The sequence below is a fragment of the Synchiropus splendidus genome, chromosome 6 (assembly GCF_027744825.2).
Source record: "Synchiropus splendidus isolate RoL2022-P1 chromosome 6, RoL_Sspl_1.0, whole genome shotgun sequence".
In the NCBI taxonomy this organism is placed as follows: domain Eukaryota; kingdom Metazoa; phylum Chordata; class Actinopteri; order Syngnathiformes; family Callionymidae; genus Synchiropus; species Synchiropus splendidus.
This window is the reverse complement of record NC_071339.1, coordinates 23,648,540-23,676,332: the sequence shown is the minus strand read 5'-3', so window position 1 is coordinate 23,676,332 and position 27,793 is coordinate 23,648,540. Positions and strand designations below refer to the sequence as shown.

At 41.0% G+C, this 27,793-nt stretch overlaps 1 protein-coding gene across 16 annotated transcripts in view; it reads right to left on the bottom strand.

Moving 5' to 3' along the window:
• Positions 1 to 27,793, bottom strand: part of LOC128760232 (receptor-type tyrosine-protein phosphatase T-like) — a 203,969-nt gene that overhangs the window by 153,433 nt on the left and 22,743 nt on the right. For all 16 annotated transcript variants that reach the window (XM_053867406.1, XM_053867409.1, XM_053867407.1 and 13 more), the window contains exon 2: positions 15,788 to 15,913. In XM_053867406.1, coding sequence (XP_053723381.1) covers positions 15,788 to 15,913 — 126 coding nt within the window. The remainder of the gene's footprint in view (positions 1 to 15,787; positions 15,914 to 27,793) is intronic.

The following is a 27,793-nucleotide window of genomic DNA, read 5'->3' as shown; positions in this document are numbered from 1 at the left end:
GCTGAGGTTTATTATAGATAAGATGCGAGGAAGCTGAAGTAAATGTGATGCCAGAGCCTGTTTGCCATCTGAAATCGCCTCTTTACATTTTCTCATCAGCAAAGCAGGATGGATAAATCTGAGTGCTCTCTGACAATCGGATCTGATATTCCTGGCAAAGGCCAGTGCTTTTGTGTCAAATGCTGATTCACTTTTAAGTAAGAGAGATTCATGGGAAACTGATTATTTTAAACATCACACAAGTCCAGTTTGGTCTACATGAAATCACCAGCTACATTTAGGGGCAAGAAGCTCTTCATCAGGTGGATTAGAGGGACTTGTAGGGTTCTGTCCTGAGTTCAAGCTCAGTCCTGAGGCGACCACATGTTGCAGAGGTTGCTACATAGTCAATCTGAACACCCGAAATGGCAGCTAGAGAGCAAACGCTTGCACACCCTATTGAGAAAACCATCCATCCATCCAGATATTCGTTTTAATTTTGGTTTGCAAAAAAACTGAGTCAGCATTTACAACCAGGTGAAACTGGGTTTCTTCAAGTTCAAGTGAAATGCATGTCTATACATGAGATTTTTTTTTTTATCTCAGGGTCATGGGGACCTTTAGGAGCCTCTGAGCAAAAAAAGTTTGTTTTTTTCAGTTTTATCTTTCTTTTTTCTGCTTAAATTACATTCCCTGAATCTCTGCTGATGCATTGTGTCTCTCTTTAGGACAAAGAAGCATGTAGACTGTACACAGTTGCTGGATTCATAATAATAAACAGATCACTTTGGACTTCTGGCATAAGGCGCTACAAACCATCAATAATTGCTTCCTGTGGGAAAATCTGGCGCTTCATTGACCATAACGCCTCCTCATTCTTCTAAGCCCTTTCTCGTTACACAAATCGACCATATCTTAAGTCGATAAAATATGTGGGTTTGCCCCCACACTAAAGGTTTGTGCCCCTAAACTAAAGTTGTGAAAGAACACCAATTAGATGAGGAGAAGTCTTTCAAAACTGTAGCTCTAATGGACTATGTGTACAGGGGTGCTTATGTAGTTTATATGGGCTGTGAAACATGCACTTCAAGGGGAGAAATACTCGTTCATTGATGCATATTGTTCACTACAATTGAATAAATGCTTCATTCGTGGTTTCATTTACTCACTGAAAGTTTTTTTTTTTTTTTCCTGTTGCAACATTCTGATGCCACCGGCACAGAAGAAAGTCAACTCTGTAACTTCTGGAGGCAGACCTGTGCATATAGTCCGTTGATAGACATCCAAAAGTTAGCACATAGAGCAGGAAGTAAATATTAATGGTACCAACTGTAGCATCAGTATTCAGAGTGCTAGAGGTGTTCATTGAGTTTCCTGCCGTTAAACCAGGATGCAATGGATGTGGTCTCAAGCACTCACGCACACCTGCAGGCCAAAGTGAAGCCGCTATAATCCCTCTCTAATAAGGTGGTAAAGACGGCAGGAATGACAATATCGATCCTGCCTTTGGGGGAAAGCTTCTCTGTTTTCTCATTAGGCCCATAAATTATACCCACAAAACACCACATAAACCACCAGCAGAGAATCTGCAGGCCAGAATTGACGTGCAGGGTCTCTAAATCCCAAAAGCCCCTGCTGTGTGGGTCGTGACTGAGTTGACCTATAGGAGATCGAACTCGGAGCATGTGGATGGTGGCACTGGAGACAATGGCTGAGAGGTCATCGTTTGTTTTTGCCTCTGCGCCCCTGGTAGTCTCATATATCAGTCTGAGAGTGTAGCTTAGATCAGCCGAGAAGTGAGGCTCTGACAGTGAGGTGGAGGAGAAAAGAAAATTGGAGCAACTCCAAGTCGTAGAAGCACAGATCTACAATAAAACTGTTAAATAATAGCATTACTTAATGAGATTTAACACATGATTTGACTGGGTGGCGTTGACTCGTTGATGACCCTTGAAAAAGTAGTGCAATCCCCATTTAAAGTCGCATGCTACATCAGTCGACACAGATATCCTGGTGATAAGATGAAGAGAAAATGACGAAAAAGCATCTGTGAACAGGCAGTAAAAATGCCCTGCATCTCAGTCCGGTTCACTTCACATCTGATGACTTTGAAGCATCCAGTGGACCACAGATGCTCACAAGCCATGTGGTCAACAGAGGGGCGACTATAAGACAATGTTTTCCCACATGGAGGGACCTGGAAGTGAAAGACATGTGCCATAGAAAGGGACACTATTACCCCCATAAACAGCTGGAATCAACACATTTTCCAACACATTTGTACCTGCTATTTTGTGAATCAGGTTGGTGCTGCATCATTAAATCCCACCTCGACATGTGAATCTTTCACAGAGCTTCACTGATACTGGTGCACCGCAGAATCAAATTCTTAGTCCAAACAGTAGAAACCAAACCTACCTGACATTAGTTCCTATTCTATCCATTTGATTCCGTTTGAATCCAATGTTGCGCTGCCCTTGGCATTCCCAGAAAGTTGGTGCTGCTCAATGTTCCGCTCAGGTACATTGTCATTAGGAAAATAACAATGAAAGCCAATATTTAGTTTTGAACATTAATGTGGGGGAAGAATTGATACCACTGAAACACCAATGCATCAACATGCAAAGCAGAAGACAAACTGAGTCAAAATTTGGCACAGATGCCCACTTGACCACCGTCAATATCTTATGCCTGAGATATTGTAGTTGAAGATACAGTACTGAGACAGAATGCAATAAATATTTACAATAGATACGTTTACTTTAACACATTATCACATGAAGCCGTTGAAGGTGTTTTTGGCTGAACAATTAAGTCACCTTTAATTTAACAGATGTCTGTGAGTGTATTTTATAAATAGCTCTCTGGCAGTGTCATGTGAATGTGAAAAGATGGTAATAAAGTTTAACATTGTCTGCTGCACTGGGATTTATAGTACTGTAAAGTAAATAAATGTTTCTCATTGGGGCATTGATTTACCGCAGGCACCATCTCTCTCACACTGACATACACAGAACTTTCTGCCGAAGACAAGGATATATTTCACTGCACAAACTGACAAGTACACATGCGACCAGTACACACCCATGTGTAGGAAAATATACGATAATCTCACCCACAATTTAAGACACTCAGGCCATGACATGGGCACACAAACACACACACACACACACATACACTAGCACATAGCTGTTTGGCTTTTCATATATCAACAGCTTTATGATCCCTCTCCAGTGTTCCCTGATCTGCTCTCTGTAGTACCAAACATGTACGTAATTGGCTTTTTAATGGCTTCTGCATTTCCACACATTTCCCATCTCGGTTTTCTGGCTTCTCAAGCCTCATTTGAGGAGTCACACTAAAGAGAGCCAGGGTGAGGGAGAGACAATAATGGAGGGGTTGGAGGGAGCAGTCGAGCTGCAGAGTGTGTTGTAATTGTAAAGCAGAAGCTGACCAACACTGTGACTTCTGTGGTGATAGAAAGATGCAATGGCAGTTAAATAAGAAACTTCTAAGGGAGCCACTTTAGGCCGACAAGCACTTCACATCCTGTCTTCTTCTGAAATCCACTCGACACACTAATTTAAAATGAGAGGAACAATCATGAAAATGATGTTAATATTGGAGAGATCTAAGAAGCACTGAACAGCCACCTGCTCTGTGTGTATCTGAGATAGCGCTACACTGAAGGTCCAGTTTCCTTCTACACCTATCATTGGTTTCCAAGTGCATCTAACTGTCACCTCCCGACGCATTGACTTGACCAGACGTCAGCAGCATGTAGTCGGCCGTTTGGAACTGCTGAAGTTGCTTCAAAGCTCTTTTCTGTTGTCTATGCTGACTGTCTCTTTCTTGTCTCATGCGCTTTAAGTCTTGCTGTCACTGTGTGGCTCAGACACGTCTCGTAAGAGGGGGAGGAATTTCAGGCACAGCTCAGCGTTCTCACTCAAACAAAGCTACTATGGTGCTGCTCATCGGAAAAGGTTTATCATTCATTCATTCACAGAGGTTATTTGAGAAGAATTTGAAGTAGCTCACTTATCACTGTGTATGCTTTTTAAGTGCAAACTGCAACTCCTGAGTAAAGAATCAAATTTGAACTCAATTATGAAACTCAATAAAGACATGCTCGTCCTTGTAGCAGAGAACAACTAAGCGTAATTTGAATCACCATAATTAGGATCCATTGATTTCCCCATTGTTGAGTGCGAGACACAAACATCTCGACAAAACTCTGAGTCTTTCAGGCACACCTGTTAGTGTTTGGCTTGGATTTATTTTTTTCTCTTCAGGTGACACAAATAACAAGTCTCAGCATACCGCCCCCTGCTGGGTGGGGTGAGCACTGCAAATATGTGTCACAGCCCAGAGACAATCAAGAGCAGAGGCTGAAATGGAATTAAACCCATTTGGGTTGAGGTCATGGTGTCAAACCAGTCCTCAAAGAGCCAAAACCCTGCACCTACTACAGACCCTTTTGTGGATCAGTTCGACAGGCCTGGTCTTGAGTCATACCTGAAAGCGGTCCAATGGGTCCACGAGACTTAGTTAAGCAAACCTTGGTGGTAGCGCAGCTAGATCCCATTCCACTGATCAGTTTGCAAAGATTTTTACACTTGGGTTCCAGTCTGCATTTCCAGATGGTCACTTTGTGCTCCGACGGTAATATTCTCTCTCTTGACACTTTGATCTCTTGTAGCTCCTGTTTTAATTTCTGTTGTCTGTGTGCACGTTTGTACCTTTGTATAGCCTCTTACGTTATTCTCCTCACTTGCCTTCTTTAGGTTTCTCAATTGCGTGTGTGTTATTGTTTAACTCGTCTTTTTTGTTTCACTACGTCGCAGTTTATCCGTGTGTGTGTGTGTGTGTGTGTGGAACCACCACTGACCGCTTTGCGTCATTTGGGCCTCACAAGTTTTGTTTCCGAGCGTGTTTCAATTGTCCTGTTATTTCAGGTTTGAATTTAATTCACCTGCGTTTCTATTTTCAGGTTTTCACCCCTTCCCTATATGTTTGTCATCCTTGCTCCACTACTGGTGTCGACGTCCTCAGTTGTTCCTTCTTGTTTGTGTATAGTTTGTGTTTATTGTATTAAAGTCATTGCTAACTTCTACTCTCGTCGTTCGAGTTTTCTGTTGACCGGCAACAATCCTGCACTTGAAAATCATGTCATCACTTGCTTCTACAGACGAAGAAGAAATCATCTGTCAGTCTGTGGTGCCTCAGTGTTGGAATATAACCGTAGAACCGTAAACGTCCAGTTCTTCATCCCTCCCGACGCTGATGTCACAAGTGTGATAAATAAGCATTCTCATTTATTCCAGGTTGATAGAATACAAATAAAATATCAGTGCAATAAAAATGTGTATATGAATCAAATTCCAGGAGCGAGGGCCACTTTCACGCCTGCCTCCTCTTGTTTGCCTACACTCATGCTCACATGGCCTTTTACTGAAGCTGTGTTTACATCCCAATCAGCATGACGGCTGCTTGCTAAGTATATTCATTACCTTTCATCGCACTCCCTTATTCATGTTGTATTTTCTGTCATGTGTAATGCCATCTTGAAAATCACTCCTTCGCAAAAGCGCAGTTGTCTAAACTGCTGATATTGGCAGCACAATCAGCAGTTTGGAAGGGGACGTTCACGCACCGATAATATCAATGACAGTGAGTGGATGAAGCTATTTCTGTGTGTGATGTCATTTACAAAGAGAATTATTACACTCTTTGTTTCATGCATCTCTGTAGAGGGGTGTTGATCATCGTCCAGGATGCTCTTTGTGGGGGACAATGGTTGTTTAAGTAAGAGTCCTAAAACATTTCACATTGATTGCCAGTTTTCATTATGCAGGATTCCAGTTTGAGCATGAACCAGAATCTGTTTGGTTTAATAGCTTGTCAACATCCAGATGATTTGGGGATGAGAGGCAAACTGAGCTTTTTAAAACCAGTTGGGTATGAGGAATATAATTTAGCCACTAACTGCAGAATGAAGAAAGAAACATATCAGGAGCAGAGCTGAGACGAAGCTGGCAGAAAATGAATCAGAGAAGGCCAAAGACAGTGTCTATCAGCTTCATTCTCCATCGCTGGCTGGTTATAACCCTCTTTTCTTCCCGCTTGTCAGTTGTTTTCAGACTCTTTTTCTAGGTGTTGCACCTTCCTCCTTTTTCAACATGCACTACTAAACACCCTGGCATACAAATACACAGAGTTATCACTGGCCTACAGGGAGCCATTACTCCTGCGATCCAAGGCTTTTACGTGACTGTTCAGTCTTAAAAATGGGCATTTATTGCTCACCTGATAAATGGTGTCTTTTTCTTTAATACACTATTGCCTCAGTTTCATTTTGGAAGAAAAAATAATAATAACAATCATAACATAGATTTCAGGTCGGAAAGCGAGGAGGTTTGCCATAAGAGATCTCAAATAATCATAATAATGATAAAAGTTCACCATTTTGAACAAAGAAAACATGACATGATGTGCAGACAGTAGGAAAGTTACAAGTAGCAAAGATGAAGACAATAGTAATGCTAGATGACGAACGCTGGACATAGAGATACCAAGTGAAAGGAGAAGTAGATGTGAGCATGAACTCGTATTTCGGAATCTTCTTGTCATATGATAAATCATCAGTGCATTTTACTAACATTGGTAGTCCAATACTAGGAAACACAGGTGACGTCTAATGATTTGTTTGTAGCCCCTCCCACTCAATCCAGTCAGATTGTTTTTTTTAAGGTAAGGTCCTAGCGAAAACTCAAAAAGATAACACACGAGGGAGTCTCTCTTGTTAACCTCCTGCCTATTACTGCTATTAGAAATTACATTGGAATGTGCTATTCAACACTGCAGCAGCAGTTTGTTATGCTCAGAAGAAGAGAGACTAATTTAAAAAAAACAATGAATGAAAAGATGGACAAGGATAAATCCTTCTCCACAGTCCTCTAATGTTTGCAACTCTAATGTAAAACCAGCTGCTGTGAGACTTTGGGAGAGAAGACGTGTTCTCACTCTGCTGTGACCAAATTTCTCATGAATTACAGTTTGGCTGTTGCTCGTTTCTCCTCCTGTCATTTCTACTTCTCTGGCTGACAGCTCTATCTGCTTGAGTTGGAGTTACGAGGGGGATTTCACCAGCGCACTAATCCATCTATCTTTATTTCGCGCTCTCTCAGTGGATGTATAACGACGCGATAATGGCCTTGCTGTGAAAGAGACTGACGGCTCCATAAGGCTCTTGCTGGTTTTTTAACGTTTAAATGGAGGCAACAATTCAGAAACTGCCATTTCTTATGCCAAAAGCGAGGGCGATTAAGCTTTTTATGGGCTTTAACTCGTCATTTTCGAAGAAAAGTTTTTGGTGGATTTATTTTATGCCCAATCAAGAAGAATTGGATACAACTCCCTCCTTGTGTTGCCAAGAGTCACTGAAGGTGCGAGTCAGAGGGTGTTTGCTGCTGATGGCCAAAAATGGCCAAAAATTTGATGCAGCGCGACTTAGTCAACATGTCAACTTTATACAAACATTTTGTACAGGTGAATCAAAAATTCTTTCTTTATTTTCTTTATTTCATGGAGAGGGTCAGAGCCAAACTGTTCAGACAAACCAAGTAACTTGGACAAAGTGCCCAGGTTCAGGGGGCAAGGTGGTCTCTGTGTATAGTAGCTGAGGTAGGTTTGGTTTAGTTCAGTCGGGGCATATCTTCATGGCAGAGCAAAGTCTGCATATCAGTGGTGAGAGTACAAACTGCACACATTTACCGCATTTTTGGTCATCAGTTGTGCCTTGTTTAACACAGCCATCAATAATAGACAGCTAAATTATAGTATGCCAAAGCAATGTGCCATTAACCGTGCGTGTGGTTGATGCGCCTTGAGGTTAAATATCCAGTTTCTGGTCGCCAGTGTTGATTTGAGGGCTCTTGAAGGGCCAGACTTGATTGCATTTGTGATTTATGAGCAGAGAAAGCACGGAGCGTTAATGACACACTGAAGGCGAGCGACCTCGCATAAATGTGGATATTTTGTCAACTGCTGTTTGTGAAGGCAACACACTTGTACGTAAAATTGTTCTGACAAGCAGACAGTAGAGACAGAACATTTAGAAAATAACCCTCAGCTCCTTTTCTTTCCAGCTGGATGGTTCACAGATTTGAGCTTTTCTATGTCTAGAAATTGAGTGGCGGTCGGCCACTGAGATTGTGAGAGGATGAAGAGTACAGCAAGCTTGCGGGAGTGTATACAGAATGAGAGTGGACAGTAAGCACCTACCATGGGGAGGTGAGGAGCTGAGGGGCTTGTCATAAAATTCATTCAGCATTCTAAAGTACCTTAAAGCTGTGCAGCAGCCATCACTTGTATAAGTATGTCTTACATCTATGTTTAGCAGTAAAAACGTGTCTTCATGAGTGGTCACACACTCCACAGAGAAGCATCACCAAATTACAATTTGATTAGAAATACAGGGAAGAATAACACCATTTGATATGACTCGGTTATTAAGATTACGTTTCTTTTTTCGCTAAGCAATACTAAAGCTGAGTGTGGCAAGAACCTCATGATGCCATATGGATCATGATACTTCACTGTACGATATGATTACGATATTATGATAGATTGCTATATTCTACTAGGTTAAAAAACTGGCACAATTTTACTCAAAATAGAAAGGACAGATTAAGTGAAATTATTTTAGAGACTACCTTTCCACTTTATTTATTTATTTATATATATATCTAGTTAAAAAGTGAAGATCAAATGCAGTAAAATATATAAAAACTTACTTTGAATACATGCTAACCAGCATGTACAGTGTGTCGAGTCTGACACACTTAAACTACAGTACAGTGACATTCAATAAAAGTTGCAAGTTACTTTGGGCTGAAATATATATTATTTAATCTATGTCATGATACGAGCATTGAAGGAGTTCAAATCGCAATATCAGAAGCATCATTCTCCTGCAATTGTCCTATATGTCAAAGCACATCAGTGGTAAATGTCAATTGTGTGCTTGCTCTTGGTTGGATTAAACCAGACCAAATTTCATACTTGCCTTTGATTGACAGCTGAAGCCAGCCAATGAATTAAAATGTTAGATTTTTTCAGAAGAAAATATCCATGGCTTTCATTAAAACTTCATATCATATCAAGACATCTGTCATGAATATCTTGATAAAAAGTTTGTCTATCTCCATCTCTTATTCCAGCAAGACAGCAAGACAATGTGAGAGTCCAACTTCCAGCTTTGTGATTATACATATATATATATATACACACACACACATCTAGTGGTATATATTAAATACCGATAGATGTATCGATATCAAACATACTTCTAAGGCCAAAGCATTCCGACACATAATAGCAGATTGCAGATGAAGAGAGCCATCAAACACAACAAGCCACACACAAACCCACACACACATCAGAAAGCACAGTGGACGAGACACTCACTCAACGAGATTCTGTGTTTTTTTAAAAGTTGCCCTGAGAATCCCAGGCACAATTGAGGAGGGGAGGGGAAAACAACACCAATTCTGTTCTGATTACTGCTCTGAGAAAGAATTGGGGTTCAGTCCATTCCCACCTGAGCCCTTCAAGTTCTACATCAACTTCAGTCTTTCTGCCCGTGACAGTTTAAGTGTTTAGAGCGGCACACTGCTACAGCCTGCACACATCAGATTAAATCGATAGAAGGTTCAGGAGGGCCCTTCAGCCACCTCAGTGGCTGCAATATCCGAAACATTTGTTTCAAAGTAGCAGGTCATTGAGCAATATATATTTCCACCACGGGACTTTATCTAAATCTGAAGGCCTTTTCTATTTCATCTTTCGCAATTAGTCTTTAGCGGCACGTCAGCTCAGCTCAATTCCTTTGTTTAATCGTCCTCATATCTGTCCAGTGCTACCCTAAATCTGCCATTTCACTGTGCTTCGTAGATTACTTCTCTCATGTTACCCCAAGAGCACACAAGCAAGCTCTGCATTTGGCATCGCAAAGTACTCATTTTGTGTTTGTATGCTGAGCTATACTTCAAGTGGTGTGTTAACACATTTAGCTCTATCATTCCTGAATCTTTGGAAGTACAAATGTTTAAAAAAAAAAAAAAAAAACCTAATCCTGCCCTTCCCGGCTCCCTGTGATCATATTTTTTTTCGGAATGCAGCCATGTTGACAGCAGCAGAAAACATCATGGAGCTTTGAAGTTGGATGTTTGAGGCTCGTGTGAGTTTGTCTCGCTCAGTGAGGGGTTTGAAGGTAATAAGAACTAAGGGATACATGCGTGCATGTTCAAGCATGTTAACATTTAGAGGGAATTAAACTCACAGAGACCGAGAATATTCACACTTCAAGCCAGGATCAACAGAAAGAAAGTGCAGCTAAGAAGTTACACTTTTAATATTGGTAACTAGTTGCCAGTTATTCGTTAGGAGGGGCAGATTACAACTCTTGGTCACGACAGACACGAATGAGTCTATGACAATGTGTTGGTTAAATCAACATACAGCATTTGTATACTGGATGAGCCTTCAGGGAATACACACCCCAGACATGCAGTCAGTATATCAACTGAACAGCGATGTGGGAACGATGTACGTCTGATGAAAGCAACATTGGACACACAATTGTCAAAGTGTTTTGCACTCATGACCTCAATATTACTGTTTTTTAAAGACCCTCTCAAGGGAAAAGTGTCATTGAAACATCATCTATAAATTTGGATTTACTTCTGTAATGCTAGTTAAGGTACAACGACGAACAAGTCGTACAATCGTTTCATTTCCAGTATTAAACAGAACTGTTCAAACATCATTGTGATCTGAGTCCAAATATTTAAACTACGGCTGTGTCAGGAAAAAAGAGTGACAGGCAATTTGTTCCTGTCGTGATTTATCAGATCTTCAGCTCGCAGGCAGTCAATAAGCTGACTATCATGTGAAGGGCTCATTTGCTATGATGGCTATCAGGCCTGACAAGCCTTGCCCCAGACCAGAGATGAGACAGATAACTGACACAAGATGTAGGCACAGAATAGAGAGGGGGGGAAAGGGAGAAAGAGTGAGAGAGAGATGGGCACTTACCTATCTTGATCTGAATCTTGCCCTGTTGAGTGTTTTACTGCATGAAGGCCTTGGGTCCTGAACTATCAAAGGTATGGTCTAGAAAAATGGCCCACTTACTCTTGACTGTCTTCCACTTAATGACAAAACTTTGCAACTTATTAAGCTAAAAACAAAACAGTTTCTCAGACTTAAAGGTGTGCTACTCATTTTGAGCCGAAAACAGATTTATCAACCACAGGAATGCGTTTGTTGTACGGGAAGTTTAGAGCACAAAAAGTCATAGGGCCAGAGCAAAATAGGGCCATCGTCTCACATGGACGAAGGAAGAGTCTAAATACCTGTTTATGTTAACCTAGCTCATGTGGTGGAGAAAAAAAGTGGGGTGAGGGCAACGGGTTAGCTTCTGCGAGAAGATTGCTGAAATGGGGAAATCCCTTGCTCCCTTGGTTTGACAGCTCTGACACCGCCCATGTGATAAATGGGCATGGAGCTAGGGTCTAGACCTATCTTTCCTGGCCTCTGCAGATGGGGATGACCATAGACTATGCGGTCCTCCAGACCTACGTACTACCAAGTCCCTGAGGATACCGGGTTGAAAATGAAGGAACGTGTGAATGAGGTGGAATCACCCCGTTTCAGTGCAAATACAATTTTCATGCCATTTTCTTGTGAACGGTTTGGTAATTTCATTTCTACAACAAATTGAGTTGCAAGAGTTTTTGTAGATGCTGATGCGGTGATGGAGCAATTTTGGTGTCCACTCAGCATGAAATTGTGTTTGCGTTTAAGGCGGGACACACCACTTCTTATCACGGACGAGGGGCAATTTGCTCAGCTCTCGTCGGCTAGGAGCCAAGCACACACACCATGCAAGCTCAAACACTCTCAAATTTCACATCAGGTCTCATTTATATGAAGATGGAATAATATCATCGTCTGTATTAATGCTGGAGGGTTGAAAGCAAAGAATTTTGTTTGGATCATATTACAATACCTGCTCAAAAATTTTCATCAATGAAGGAGATGTCACATAAGCTAAATAAATCTAATTATTCGGGCGACTTGATGCAGATGTGCTGAATGATTTATGAGTCGGTCATTATTATGTCCTCCCACTGGGCGGCTTCTGGCTCCGGCTCAGTGAGCAGGGCGTCCATAGAGATGTGACACCGTGAGGAGCCAGAGTTGAACAGAAATCTGCCTGTGGGAGTCCCGATCGAAAGACGGTACGAAATGACACTCTGATATGAATAATGGATTCAGAAGTCTCAAGCAGATGATGACGAAGATCAGTACACTCGCTGCCAAATCTGTACGTCAAATTCCATGAAAGCATGGAGTCAGCCGACCCACGTGGCTTTCAGAAGGAGCTTGTGATGGATGGTAGATATCAATTATTGAATCCAGATGGACAGAATCTAGATGACTGTTTAGAATGACAACATTGTGAAAGTGTCAACCATGTTCTACTGTTTTATAAGTGTCAGGTGACGAAATACTGGGACGACAGTGAAGACAATGCCGAAATATACCTCATGTCAAAAACACGGCCAGAGGCCCAAATGCTGCCTGCAGTCATTTTTTGTGGCTTGCGAGATGTATAAATGCATGAAATTTAAATCAGTTTTGATAATAAAATAAAAGTACATCAAGAACTAGTCCACCAATGAGACATGTTGACATCACAACCTAAGTGTTCATGCTTTGCCCTCCCACAGGCTAGCAAGTGGAAATTCTAAATGTGAAGAATTCCTCTAAGAAATCCCTAATCATTGATTTCAGTAAATAGGAATCCAGTGAATAAATGTGCTGTACAGTCTCCACATATAAGTCCGTGGTTAAGGAGACCAATGCATGTGTTTCAAAGCTAATCCTCATCCAAAAATGAGAAAGGACTCCAACGTTGGATTCTGTTTTAATAGTTTTCCTCTCAAAGAATGCTATTTGCGGACTTTTCAATTAACTTGAAATTTTATCCTCTTGACACCCCTACTGAAAAAGACTTTCAATAACAAATACATGCAGACCCCTTCGCTCATCCTGGCGTACCATTAAAAGGCCAAAACATTAGGCAATTTGGGGTGTTCACCCTCGTCTCCTTGGAGGAGAAAATGCAAGAAAATTGCGTTGTCATTTTGCATGTTCCAAATGTACACAATTATTCATTTATTTTAACTCAAGGCCTGCTCAATAGTGTTTCATCTGTTAGGACATTGCCAGTGTTCTTTCACTTGAGTGTCCAGAAATGAATCATGTCGAATCACGTGTCTCAAACTGTTAAGCATAACTCTTTCATTGTAAATTTAAGATATTATAGTTTATCTTATCCGTGAACGAGATACAATAAAACTAAATGTAAACAAAACAATAACAGAAAGTGATGGACAAAATGGCGTTCAGGTCTGTAGACACGGAAAGTGGGAGAAGACCGCACTGTTTGAAAGAGTATTTGAGTTTCATGAAGTTCAGCGAGCTGCAAAGGAGCAAGTTAATGGACTGCTTTGAAGGTGACGGGCATGATTTCAAAATCAAGCCAGCAAGGATGTTTGGGGACAGTGTGCTGCAGGTGTGAAAGGCGTTCTGGTGACGAAGCAGTGGGTCGAATTTTGACCGGTTAAAGTTTTAGAGAGGGACTTCCGTGGTAGACCATGTAAAGGAGCATTTGAGTAATGAAGGTTGGGTGTGAAGAGAGTATCAAGCATGAGGGCTTAAGAGGGGAATGATAAGGCAGTGGCTATGACAATGATACAAATATGCACGTGGGTTGCCAAGAGGAGTAGATTAGGAGGAAGTGTGGAGATGGGTATGGCGGAATGGTAGAAATTGTTCGGGAGAAGCAGACCCCAGGACAGAGCCAGGAGGCATGCAACCAGGGCTCTGCCCAGGGACGGTAATGAAATGTAATTTCTCGGCTGCACAACCATTTGATTTAAAATGTTTCCTCAAAGTCCCCTTTCAAAATCAAGCTTGCTAAATCCACTTTTTCGCACGGCATATAGATCATCGTTTCATTTTCTATCTTCGCAACCAACATTCCACTTGATTTCTATTCTTGCACCTGGCTTGTGGTCAAACGGACTGTCACAAAGATGTGTTAGCTCCGCCCCCTCAACCCGGTTGGTTGAGGTTGAAGCTGATTCTAATTTAAGGGGAAAAAAGGGCTCAGTGAGTGTGAAAGAGGCAGTAAGTGGTGGGAAAGAGGGGTAGATATCTGTGTGTCTGCAAGCAAGTGGGTGACACAGGGAGTGTGTGAGAGATGGATGGACAGGTTCTGGTTGCCATTTGCTACTTGACAGGCGGAGAAGAAACCCAGCTGGGGTCACGTCACGATCTGTCGACTGAGTTCTATCAGTCTGTCAGCTCAGATGGATAGAAGAGGAGGGGGAGGAGGAAGCTGTTCTTCCGTCTCAGACTGGTGTCAAGAGTTTCTCTTAAACTGAGGGAATGGCCGCAGAAAGATAAGCACGTCCACCGGTACTGGATGGTAATTTTCAGCTTGTCACAGGTTCAAGTATTCACTTATTAAGTATTATTTTGTGTAAACGTGCTGATCTATGAATATATACCCTCGTGATGACACACCAGCTGTGACAGCCACTTATATCTTCATGTATGAAGTTGAGGTATGGTTCTCTCTGAGCTCTGAGATCAGTAAACCGATTGGACTGACCAAAATGCTAATTTCAGAATAAGGTTGGTGAAGTTGGTATCCACCATGATTCCAATATTCCTCTATTACTCTTAAACTTGTGTAGCAAAGTGATGGTGCTGTTGATTTACCATAATTTCCAGACCAAAAACCACTACGATGATGCAGTTAATATGTGGACTTTTATGGGCAAACAAGCCTCAATCCACCAAGACGTGGAGCTTCGTCACATCAGACCGTTGCATATACAGGTGTTATATTTACATTAAAGCACTCAATGTGCCACTATTACGCAGGTGTATTCCACTTTCCACTATGGTCTCAGCTGTGGAGGAAAGTGGAATACATCTGAGCGTAAACAGCACAGATTGCATTAATGCAAATAAAGCCCCTGTATTCGGTCTGATGTGACAAGTTTAATTTCATTGGTGGCATGATGCACGTTCAGAACATTGCCTTGTTTGTTTTCATCATCAGTCTCTATTCTGGACCATGGTTTCAAAACTAAGTCAGAGAATATGCTACGTGTCCATTTTTTAGACCAATACATAAAAATTGCTGATTTTTGTACAACGTAGACTGCACCACTGCATGAGCGGCTTATACACCAGCGCAGCTCATATATGTTGTAAATATAGTGGGTGTGGCTTATATTCAATAGTCTGGAAATTACGTTATATATTTTGGTATTCCTCGGGACTCAATGGTTGAATGAATCACCGACTCACAGACACCCCAGAGATTCCTGTATCATTCAGTCTTCACCTTCAAGAGTGGCTTACGGCAGGTTAGCATGACAGAAATTAGATTTGTCACTAGTCGTTTCCACAATAAAAGTAGCCAAGAGGTTAGGAAAGTCCACAAAGTTGGCAACACTTAACAGGAACTGCCCCAGGCTTTTAGGGCATCTGGGTATTGTGGGAACGTTTAAGCAGGATGCTTTGAGGACACCCAGTTTTGGCAACTTAGCTGAACGTGATTTGAAAAAAGGATCACAGACTCAATGACTTTGTGAGAAGCCTGGGATGTTAAGACATCAACAAAAAAATTTGCAAACTAAAAGCTTTTTACAAACAGTACCTGTAGGAAGGTTGGGGTCAATGGTAGGCTTCTCCCAGGAGTTGACCTGTTCCCAGGTAAATCCATTGGTTCCAAGGGAAACGCTGTAGCCGCAGCTGCTGTAAGACTCCTCAAAATTACAGCCTCCTAAAAACAAAGACAAGGGAAGTCAATTTAATGTGTTATAATAAGAAAGCACATTTAGGAGCATCATGAATGAGCGACAAGTGTGTGAAGTTTAATCAATCGTTTTCCATTATTGGTGGTATCGAGGTTTCTCAAGCCCACAACACATCACAACAGAACGACGTGTCTGGTCGGTTTTCTGCCCCGTGGCTACAGAGAGAAAACCTTTTTTAAAAACAAGTTACAACCCTACTTTTGAATTAAAAACAAAGCGCCCTTTTGACTTTGCAAAAATGTACGCCGCAAGCTAAGGCTGTATAAGCGGCTGAGCAACATCATGATGTGCCGAGTGAATCCAGGACAGACGAAGACGACGCTCGCTGTGTCAACATGATTAAGTCACAGAGTCATCGTTACTTCATGGCCCCGCTAAGACACATTTTCCACCACATTAGCCTTCTCCGCTCGCCCCGAGCACCGTGCGCTCACACACACACACGGTCTCTAATTAGACATATGCTTTGACGCACAACCATTCTAATTTGTTTTGAAGCATTTGAAATGCTAGAACGGCGTTGCTTTATTCATGAAATCACTTAAGGCTCATCTGCTTTTCATCGTCTGTTTTTTTTTTTTTTTTTGGCCCGAGAACACATCACATCAACATTCACATTTCACTTTTCAAACTGAGGAAATAACTTCTGAGTTAAGCTAACAAGTAAATAAGGCTTTTGTGATGGGTCTAACAATCAATCTGTACTCGTAGACTTAACAAGATGCTGTGGCTGCACATCCTGAAATGGAACTTTGTTTATCTCTGAATTAATGTGTGAGAGGAAATTAGAGAGGATTTGTCCAACTGGTTAGGTTGAAGGATTTTAAAGAGCATTTAGAGTTAACAGATGCCTTCAGAAACACAGCACTGAACAAATGCTAAATTCCCACAGCGGTGAAAACTACTCCAATAGCAGAAGACTAATATCTTGAGGCAGAAGTCACAATTTCTGAAGCCCAGGAGAAACCACCAAGAACAAACTGCTTACTGGAATCACATTCACTAGCCCAGGAAAAACATCACATAATCACAGAAATGCAAACACAAGAATCACAACTGTTAATCCATGAAGTATAGTTCTTCAATCATCATTGTAAGAGAGTAAACATCGTTCTCTATGTAAGAACACAAAACCTGAGGAAGTGAACAAAGTAGAGGTTATAACCTCATGCAAAAGGAAGCAGAAACTCCAGTTATTTATACTCCCAAGTATGACTTGACTACGAAGATGTGTCGCTCTTCGGTTGAGCATATCGATAAGAAAACATTGACATGCTCAAATATCACGATACTTGATTGTGTTGTGTTATTGTATCGATGTTTTTGCTGTAAAATTGGGAAACTTATTTGTGTGACGTTGTCCTGATATTTTAAGTCAAATATGGTCAAATATGTAGATATTTTATTTATAAATGCTGTCGCACTTGTGATGTGCTAAATACTAATAATGTTTACTTTGTGTACACAAGAGTTATTTTGTTGATGAAGGGAGTGGTACATCTCAATGTTGGACAGTAATGTTACTAAAAGAACTGAGTTCATAACAATAAGCTTGTTTTCATGCACATAATATTGTACTCCATTATCTGATCATGCCCCATGCCTTTGCCACACGCTTCATCATTTGAAGGAAGAGGCAGAGGGCGACACAAATGTATTCGTGTAGCCTTCAATCAGCATGAAGTGTGAGGTTGATCCTTCTTCAGTGCAGGTCAGTGCTGAGCAGGTCTCTTCACATCCCCGTGGCCTAAAAGGCTTCAAGTTCTGGTCAACAGTTTGAAGATCGGGGCTACCATTATGTTGAAGCAAGGATCCCATGAAATAAAACCTCTTGTGAGAAAAACAACCTCCAGCAGCTGAAAAAACATGTTTTCTCCCTCTGGTATGAAACTAGTTGTCATAAATTAATCAATAGTGAGATAATTAGTCTTTATCGCCCCCCATGGTGGCTCGGCGGTCTCATTAGAAACTAAAAGAAATCAAAGTGTTCTCATTAGCCGGAGCTGAGGGGGTGTAGCAGGCTGAGGGGGATCCAGCATCAATATTCAATGCGAGGTCGGCAAATTTAAAGCCAGAGAAGTAGGCTGAAGCCTCGCAGACATTTCATGTTAAGATGTTGGAATTCACACAAACACATCCTCTCCTTGAATGGAGCGCATGCAGTCGCATGCTAGCTCTGTGAATGTGTGTCACATCAAAACAAGCAGAATCCCTTCATCATTGCTAATTAACTTTCATGTTGCAAATGTACTCAAATATTGATACGACGGCAGGATCTGACACATTAACCCACTCACACCGCACAAAACAGGTTGACACATTATCCAACTCAGGGCTGTTCAACTTTGCAATCCAATAAAGAAACGTGATGCAGAGTAGGCTGGAAGTTTGTGTGATGAACATGAATGAATGAAAAAGCTGTCAGTTGCCTTTCCATGATTCCACTGAAGGTTCCATACACGGGGAATAAAACAAGTCACCGCAGAAGACAGCAGGATGTGAGCCAACATCTCAGCTTAACAATCACATCATCACAACATTCTGCTTACGAGGCAAGCGACGTTTGTGTGATAATTAGCAACTTAACGCTTGATGAGGCTGGCGGCTGAGGGAGCGTCCGCTCTGCTGCAGATGATCCAGCTTTATCTGTGAGTCAATTCCATCAGCTTGTATTTGTCTGCACACAATAGACTGAAACAACTGTATCATTGCTGTGACGGCACTTCTATTGTTGGGATCTCAGTTGATTTGTTCAAGCATTTTTTTTCCTTTGATTTCCACGTTTATATTTACTCTTGAGGATCTCGACTAAACATGCAGTCAAACTTCATTGCAACTTTTAGTTTCTTGTTTTGTTTTGTTTTGTTTTTTTCATTTAGTTTTCCATAAAGTTTGGTTTGTGAAAGTGATACATTTTCTACAAACTGAAATTATTTACATGTAAAAAGAAATCCAGAGTTTCTGTTTCATTAATTAGGCAATTTTCAATGTCTTATTTCCATATATAATTAGAATTCGATAATATTCGATTAGATTACTTTAGATTAGATGGCCTTTTTTTAGTCCCACATTTGCTTGTTTTTGTAAATACTTTTATCACCCCTTAAACGTGTGTGAGTGTTCCTTAGATAACTTTCTAAAACATATATTTTTTTCCATGTTTTAACATTTTACTTCCTCTTTATTTCAGTCATAAAATATAGAATAGTTATCATGGCTTTCTTCCATTCATCTGCGAGTTTCCTTTTTCATAATAAAACATTTGCAATTTTAGAATTTTTTATTTTTTATTTATTTTAGAATTTAAATTGAATCCTATTTTTTCAATAATTATTTTAAATGTTACATGTATATAATACATTTTCCAATTCAAATAGGTGTTTTGATTTCCAATTCATATTCCAATTCACTTTCAGTTCATTATTTTAGTGTGTCGCGGTGCCTTCTGTGGCACGCTGAAAATTGAATGTAATCGCCCCACTTTCTGAAACCATGGGTCACGTTTAATAAACTGCACGTGATCATCAAGTCCATCCATATTCACACGTACATAAACACATGTGGTTCCATGTCAGAACACTGTGGAAAACCTGGCCTCCATCCACCAATATCAAACCATTACTGCCCCCCTCCAACTCGCCGCACACGTTCCCTGATGATGGTGCACTCTAAGCAGAATCTAACTACCTTCTCGGGTGAGGATTCCCCTGCGGGCTCGGGAAGCAGCTATTACACTCTTTCATGTCAGCTACAGCTAACATGGAGCGACAGGAGTTGGAGACGCAAACCAGAGGGGGCACCCCGAGGCGACCGGCACTAAAGACTCTGTTTACTGCTCACTTAGATTACATCCAAGTCATCTCGGGGTCCTCACAGTCGGTGTGTGGAGAGCACTGGCAAACTTCTCAACAACACCAAGTGATTAGAAGAATACGTGACCAAAACAGGATCAAATGAATTGTTTTCTAAGTGGGATTGGTGGTATTTGTCAGGGGAAAAAAACAGGTTCGTTTGATTTCAATTGAAGGCCTAAACTGTCGACTTTAGAAAGAAAACCAATATAATGTTTGCGTGTGTGTATGTGTGTGGGTGGATGGACTGACTCAGTCAAATGTGCGTTTTTGTGTATTTTTCTTTTTTATCTCATTGTTAACCCTCATTAAATCCACAGTCAACCTACATGCAATCTTTAAATATTCCTATTAAGCCTTTAAAAACATATGCCAGCTGCCCCCATCTGAGCACAAACATGCACATACACACACACACACACACACACAGAGTGGATAAACACTAAATACCATCACTTCCGCCCCAGTGAGCCAGGATAATGGGAGGAAGCAGAGGAGGTTTGTTGGTGTAACACTGCAGCACGTCCACAAGTGTTTGAAGAACTCAGAAGTGTGGATGCATCAGGTGAAGAGCAAAGAACAAAAGCGATTTAAAATAAACAGAAGAGTCGTGAGGTGAGTGGGTTTGTGTTTTGCATACTGCTGGACAGTTGTGTGTTCAGAGGTAGGAGGAGTGAGGAAGGACAATAACAAGCCTTGGAATAAAAATAAAACAATACAGCTACTGATAGACCGATTATCACTTCAAGCTTATTTGAAATGGTGAAGGTTCATAACCTGGTGTAGATTTGTTCTGTCATGTCATCTGCAGGAGGTGTGACTATACAGCCCACAGATGACATTCATTCAAGAGAAAACCAGGTTTCATTTAGTTCTTCAGACATATTTAGGAATAGATAAAAACCAATAGTAATAACAAAACATCTGACAACTGCCAGAAGCAGGATGTAGAAGAAATAATATTTTCCCAACGTAACTTCAGAGCAAATGTGCAAATTAAATAAATAATTAAAAAAAAAAACATAGTTTATATCTATCTATCTATCTCTCTCTCTCTCTCTCTCTATATATATATATATATATATATATATATATATATATATATATATATATATATATATATATATATAACCGACAACCAGTGTGTGTATAAAGGTCTTCTGAGTCATGTCCTCCACAAAATAAAGAAGAAGCGAAATAAACCACATTCATGAAGGGATGATAATTCCAGACAGATTTGAAGGTGAGAGGTTGTGTTTGTTTGTATTTTAGCGCAGCAGAGTGTGAAAATGGACCGCTTGGAGGGCAAACCAAACGGAACTTAGGAAAAATACATTTCAAATTATTGAGTTCACAGAAGTTGGGTCTTTTTCAGGCTTCATTTGACACATGACTCATCATTCTCTCACAAAATGAGGAAGCTACTCAATCAAAGTCAAGCAAAGGAATAACAATCATTGGTCAAAACACTTTCCAAACAGCATTGAGTCAGTGTAAGAAAAAGACAACGTCACAAGGCAACAGGCATAAGTGGATAAAAATGCCAACCGGTGAAGTCACACAGAGCTTCACCAACACACAAAAGAAGGACCCTGGCAACAGCACATTCACACTGACCATAGAGCTGCTCTCTGCGGTGCTCATTAGCTGGAGCAGCAGGTCCAGACCTCCTCAGAACAGAACTACAGGGGTGACCAATTCCCTTCACTCTTTCACATCTTTCACCTCCCTTTTATAGAAATCCCTTCTGAGTTTAGTCATCATTTAGGACTCTAGAAGAAACACCTGAATATTTGTATCAATATACATGTAACTGATCTCCGGGTAGTGCTATGACCAACGAAGGTCCAGTGGTTTGAAAACTGACTCTACGGCCTGATTCAGAAGAGTAAGTTGTCAAATGGAGGCGAACTAAGTTGAAAGATCAAAGATCGTTTGACTTCAAAGTCGTTCCTAAAACCCCCTCTTTGGTCCCTCCTCGCATCTCTCTTTCTCGCTGGTCTCAGACGGTTGTGAAAGGCTTCACTTGACGAGGGGCTCCACCTGCATATCAATGACCAGTCAACTGCCACACTTCCACTCTTTCCTTCCCTCCAACTTATATTTCAGTCCAATAAGAAGCTCAGTTCCACATCACTATGTTGCTGCCTAAATGAGTCATTAATACCCAGCTGATTGTGTAAGCCTGCTACATGCTGATGAACGTGTTTATAATTTTGAATTTTATCCAACTTACTGGAAATAGTCTAAAAAATTCCATATCCATGTTCTGCTTCACCTTAAAAAAATGTCTGAAACTCGACCAAAAATGACTGAAACTAGACAATGAAAATATATCACAAATTAATGTTGTAAAATAGTGTCTCAGGATACAATACTATAGCAAGTTGCCATCATCAATATGACTGCGACACTGTTACCCAACGTGTAAAGCTTGGTTTACCAGTCTGAATTGAGTTGAATGCTGATGTTAGCTGGTGGCCCGCAGTACTACAGTATAGCTACGCTACTGTAGTTTGGGCTTGCTGTATCAAGCTTGATGCTAGATGAATGTAGATTGTTTCGTTATTAGCCTTGAGCCACGGGTAGCAACCTTTATCTCGCTAACTGACTCAAACATGGTTTCTTCAATTAAAGATTCAGACTGGCTGGTGCCCACCAGTGGGTGCCCAGAGCTCAACAGAGACAGTCTATGTGTATGGACGGTGAAGGGGTGAGCTGCAAAGTTATATCTAAAACTTGGCACTCTGGGTGGCCCACAGTAATGTAAGCTCACTCTTTGTGGACGAAGCCTATTGGTCAAAAGTCTAACTTTTTGTTTTGATTGTTTCAGATTTAGTGCAGATGAATATTTCACGCCGCAGCATCTGTTGTATTATGTGGACATACCTTCACCCCTTAAACGTGTGTGTGAGTGTGTATGCGTGTGTCATAATCCTTCAAAGCATCTGTGTGTACAGACACACATGGGAGTCAGTGCAAATGCTGCTTATTTATTACCCAGTGAATTCCCACAGAAAGCATGGAGAGCCGACAGGAACCCATCCCCTTCCCACCCATCACTGAGAGTGTGTTTGTGTGGCATGTGCGTTCATATTTTACAGCCTCCAGCGTCTGTTTCACCCACAGTGATTAGAACTGAGCAGCAGTGAAAACCCAGATGTGCATTCTACAGACACTAATCATCATGTTCTGACAAATTTTATTACATCTTTTATGATTTTCTTTTTTTAGTTACCAGAGGTTTGCTTTGGAGACATAAATCAATCCAGAAATGCTCTGATCCAGAGTTGGTCAAATTATTAAGATGTTCCTCATTCGTTGACATCCTGAATATATTGATATTATAGTTACCAGTGGGGTCAGTCTTTGCTTGCTAGTGCTGATTTACTTAACATGAGTAAATGAGACGAAATTCTAACAAATTGATGCCTACCTCAGCAGGGTCAACCCTTGGAAAAAGGGTTGGGAAATTGGGTGGCACTCTTGAAAAACAATTTCATCGGATGTGTAGCGACATTGAGCGCTTACAATCCCCGCCCCCTGCACACCTAATCCTAACCATTTATTAGAAGGTCACGAAATGTCCCCTGAGGGGATTCAGTTGCACAGGTCGGCGTCAACATGCAGCGCTTAAGGCAGACTTCTGCGTCAACATTGTGTGCATCGTACGTCTTTGGAGTGAGAATGTTTTGCACGCCTAGCTTTGACTCAGCTTGATTTCATATCATCTATCACCATGTTGACCCTTACCCATGTTCCAGATTCTGACATTGTTGAAAAGGTTTTTCGTCACTTCCTGACATATTAGGGCAGTACCTTTCTTCTGTTTATTCCGTTGATGGATTGAAGATAGTCTCCGGTGCCTATTAGCTGGCACCAGTTAATCAAGGGACACCCTGGACAGGTGGACAGTCCATCACCTGTTTACACTTGGACCCACATACTATGTGTCTATTTGGGAATGCAACAAAATACACATGAAGAAATAAGAGAAATCAGATCATGCCTAAGTAAAATACAAATGGTTTAATATAAATCCATGTTTATTGATAGAAAGCGATATATTTCATTTCAACTTCAAAAGCAGCTTTTTCTTACTTGAACTCAATGAATCATCTTCACACTATATTCAACCCAAGCACAGCTGCTTTAAGGGAACACTGCAAAAAAATGTTTCCTTTACATAAACTGTCATGTAAAAATAAAACTCGAAACAACGTCATTATATTGTGTAACGCTGCATCTGTATCCGGCTTCTTGACATTATTAGAGGCTCTATTGATGCCGACCTGAGTCAGTATTTGAAACAATCGCCCACATGTACAGGAAAAGACAAGATAAAAACGCAACGCATACTATATTTGAACAAACCACTCGGCTGCTTTGCATAATTTCCACTTGAGCCTCCGCCAGCTTAATCCTGAGAAAGGCTAATAAGCAGAATGTGTAGGTTGAAGAGATCCTTCACGCACCACTGCTGAATGCCCAGTCAAATAAACCCAAAGTTACGCTTACCTTCTTTTTCTGTCCTCAGTTTTTTTTTTTTTTTAATTTTAAGTGTCACCATTCTAGGGTCATTTACAAAGACAATCTCCAGGCGACTTACTATCGTACATCACATTGCAAACATAGTGGACTGTGGTTCTAATGAGACGACTGTTTGTCCTCATTACTGGAATTGGCCACAATCAGCGACTAAAGAGTCCACTTCAACTGCTGAGGCACCTTCCTTTGCAACAGACTTTTTATGCAGCCAGGAAAAAAACATAGATGTACTTCTTCCTTGTAAAATGTCATGATTTCATTAGTTAGGTAAATGGTACTGGCTCCACTAGCCCAAGTCACAAATCAAATCTGTCCTTTCTGTTGTATTGGTGCCCCTGTACAAAGCATTAGAAAAATAATTAGCATTTTTGAGAAATGTGTCCTGTACGGCTCGTTTTTTATTTTTCCTAACATGCGTAGCACGGCCCGCAGTTCGAACCTGAGTGTTATCATTAGCATGTTTAATAAGATAGAGGGCACGAGCATTGGGAATAAAGTGACTAAAATATCCGTAACCAAATTGAATTGAAAGGTTACTCGCACCAATATCCAGGTCAAATAAAAAGGTAACATTTCTGGTTAACAACTCCATCTCTTCCTCTTCTAAGAGTAGCAAAGAGATTGGCAAAAGATGCATGCACAAATTTCTATTACTCTATTATATCTAATTTCTTTTATTCTACGTACGTACATTTTGCATGCTTTTTCTTTTTTTACCTGATCTGATCAACAACTTTCAACTAATCGAGTCCTACACAGTGTGGCACAGTCCCTGTGTAGCGAATCCTACAGTGGAACTGGGTTTAACTCAACAGCAAGCCATGTTCCTGCACCTAAAATAAAGCTAGGTGCTAATTCTTCAACAAGGAAGCTCAATAAAATAATCGATCTTAAACACCCACCGTTAACTCATGAATGACAGCTTATATATAGTGACAGTTTTTACGGGTTGAAGGGAGCACATTTCTAAGCTAAAGCACTGACTTTATCCTTTGTTTGCTCAGACTAGTCATCGTATTCCTTTGTGTGCTTTTATTACTGCAGGTCGTGCAGCTATAACCGGGTCAGATTCATGTCCTGACCGGAGAGCAAGGACAGACGCACCCCAGGGCTTCTCTGTGCACTTACAGCTCTGGACAGGTGCTCCAAACCTCCGACGCACACCACCCCCCTGCCTCCTAATCATTGTCCTGATTTTATATGTGTGTCTACAATTCTGCTCACAACTGCACACAGAACTTCCCCTTGGCCCATTTTGGACTGGAGTAATGTAATTCTAACCCCTCAATCCCAATGTACACCCCCACCCTCCCTGGTTGCAGCCAACCTGCAGGTGACCTTGTCCCAGTACAACACACAGCACCTAAAGGCACCGTCTACTTACATTTGCATTTTCTGAGCATGTGGAGGCTGTAACGGTGGAAGGGGATTATTTGGTCTTTCCTGTCGACTTATATTTTCATATCAGCGTGAAAAAATGGGTTAGAAAAATGGCTGTGAACGATAGCAACCATTCCAGAAAAAAAGGTTGAGTAACACAGAAATAAAATTCTAGAACACAGATATTAATGAGTCAGTTAAGAAATATTGAATTGCATTCACAGTCAATACAGGTTACCTACCCTTTAAAGCATGTGAATGCAGAAATGTTTGGCTTATTTATATAGTATGCTGTATTTAAGTTTATGACAATATAAATAATTTATTGATAAATCGATGAATTAATATGATAAATATTAATAATAAGTTCAATATTTAGGTACAAGTTCTTGTGCTTCACCTAACAGGTCATAATTAAAATAATTCAAATGGTTAATTCTCATTTTGAATCAATATTATCATTCTCATGTCTTATCATTTAGGTTGGAGGCATGCCTTCAGTAGTTGTTTTTTGACTCATCATCAAAGGAGCGAGGATCTTTTTCTATCTCACGATTCGATTCAAAACAATTTTTCAATTCAAAATGATTTCATTGATTATTATTCCTGACCATGATCTACTCCCATCTACTTTGCAAGACAGAATGACAGACCAATAAAACCAGTACCGTCAAACATGCCTTTTAAACTGAGGAAAAGTGCCTTTACTGGCGACCGTTCTTTTTGTCTCTTGGCAAAGTTACGGGCCAGCTGTTTCAGTGAGAAACTTCCGGGCTCCAGTGTCTGTGGTGCATGTTGCTGACAGCTCAGTGTCTGTGGTCTATGGGTGGCGCCTTGCAGTACCAGCCGGCACATCTTGCTTGCTTGATCATGTTTTTGCAATGCCTGCACACTATGTTCGTCGTGTCCAGCTCTGTGTTTCCAGACATTTGATAAAACCTGAAATGGCACCAAACCCTAGACTTAAGCGAAGACTGAATTGTTTGGGGCAGCTCTTCTGCAATCTTTGTTTGGGTATCTGGCATTCCAGAGCAGGCTACACAATGACTTCAGTTGTAAAAAGGCGGACAACTAGCAATTTAACAAAGAATTTTTGGAACATTTTCCACCAATTCTAAATTGAGCACATGAGAATCATGATTCTTCTATGTATCAAAAAATAATTGGTACACCCCTACAAGCATACAAGCCGACTATTCTTGCTGTTTCTGCAGCACATTCTGAAATTACGAGTCCATATTTAGAATCTTTGATATTATTTTCTTCAAGACACATGACTATACCGAGTCTCAGTGAGTCATCCGCTGGTGGCTCTTTTGGACTCAAGCTGTCCATGAGTCTAACTTGTTTCCTGTGCCACTTCCCGTTGAGTTCATGAGTCACTAGGATACCAACAGCACATCACCAACTACAGCTTCGCTTCTAGTCAATCACCATTTTCCACCTCCGTAGGACTCAAAGTTTATGACTGTTTATGAAGTGAGTGCACTAAGACTAGTTTTGATGGGAAACCCATCCCATATCTGGGTCACAATGCTGAGTCGCACATCACTACAGGGTATTTGCTGGACTTTTCAAGCGTATGCAGACCAAGTAACATAAAAGCAGTTTTCTTCGAGCCCGCCTGCCCGACAGTTAGGGGTGTTTGGATTCACTCGCATGAGATGGTCCAAACTGATGGACAGCTCGTCGGCGCCAGAGCAGTCGGGTGGAACGATCTTCAACACAGCCTCATAGACACACAAGGCCACATACACATGCACACTACAGGGACTTCTCTTCACCTCGATTCGTTTCCTTCTGACAGCCTTCAACCCCCATCAACACACAAACACACTCTGCAGGCGCACAAATGCACCACACTGAACTCTTGACAGACACACAGACCCTAGTCTACGTGCTGTCACCACCTCAGAATGGACACTCACACACACTGAAAGATGGCCCGGTTCTCAGCAGGGTCAATGCTTCCCGTAACAGAAACACCCCACTGTGTAAAAGACAATTTTTCTCCAGCACTGTCCTTCAATCTTCATTTACACACGTTATGTTCTCTGGTAAAAAAAT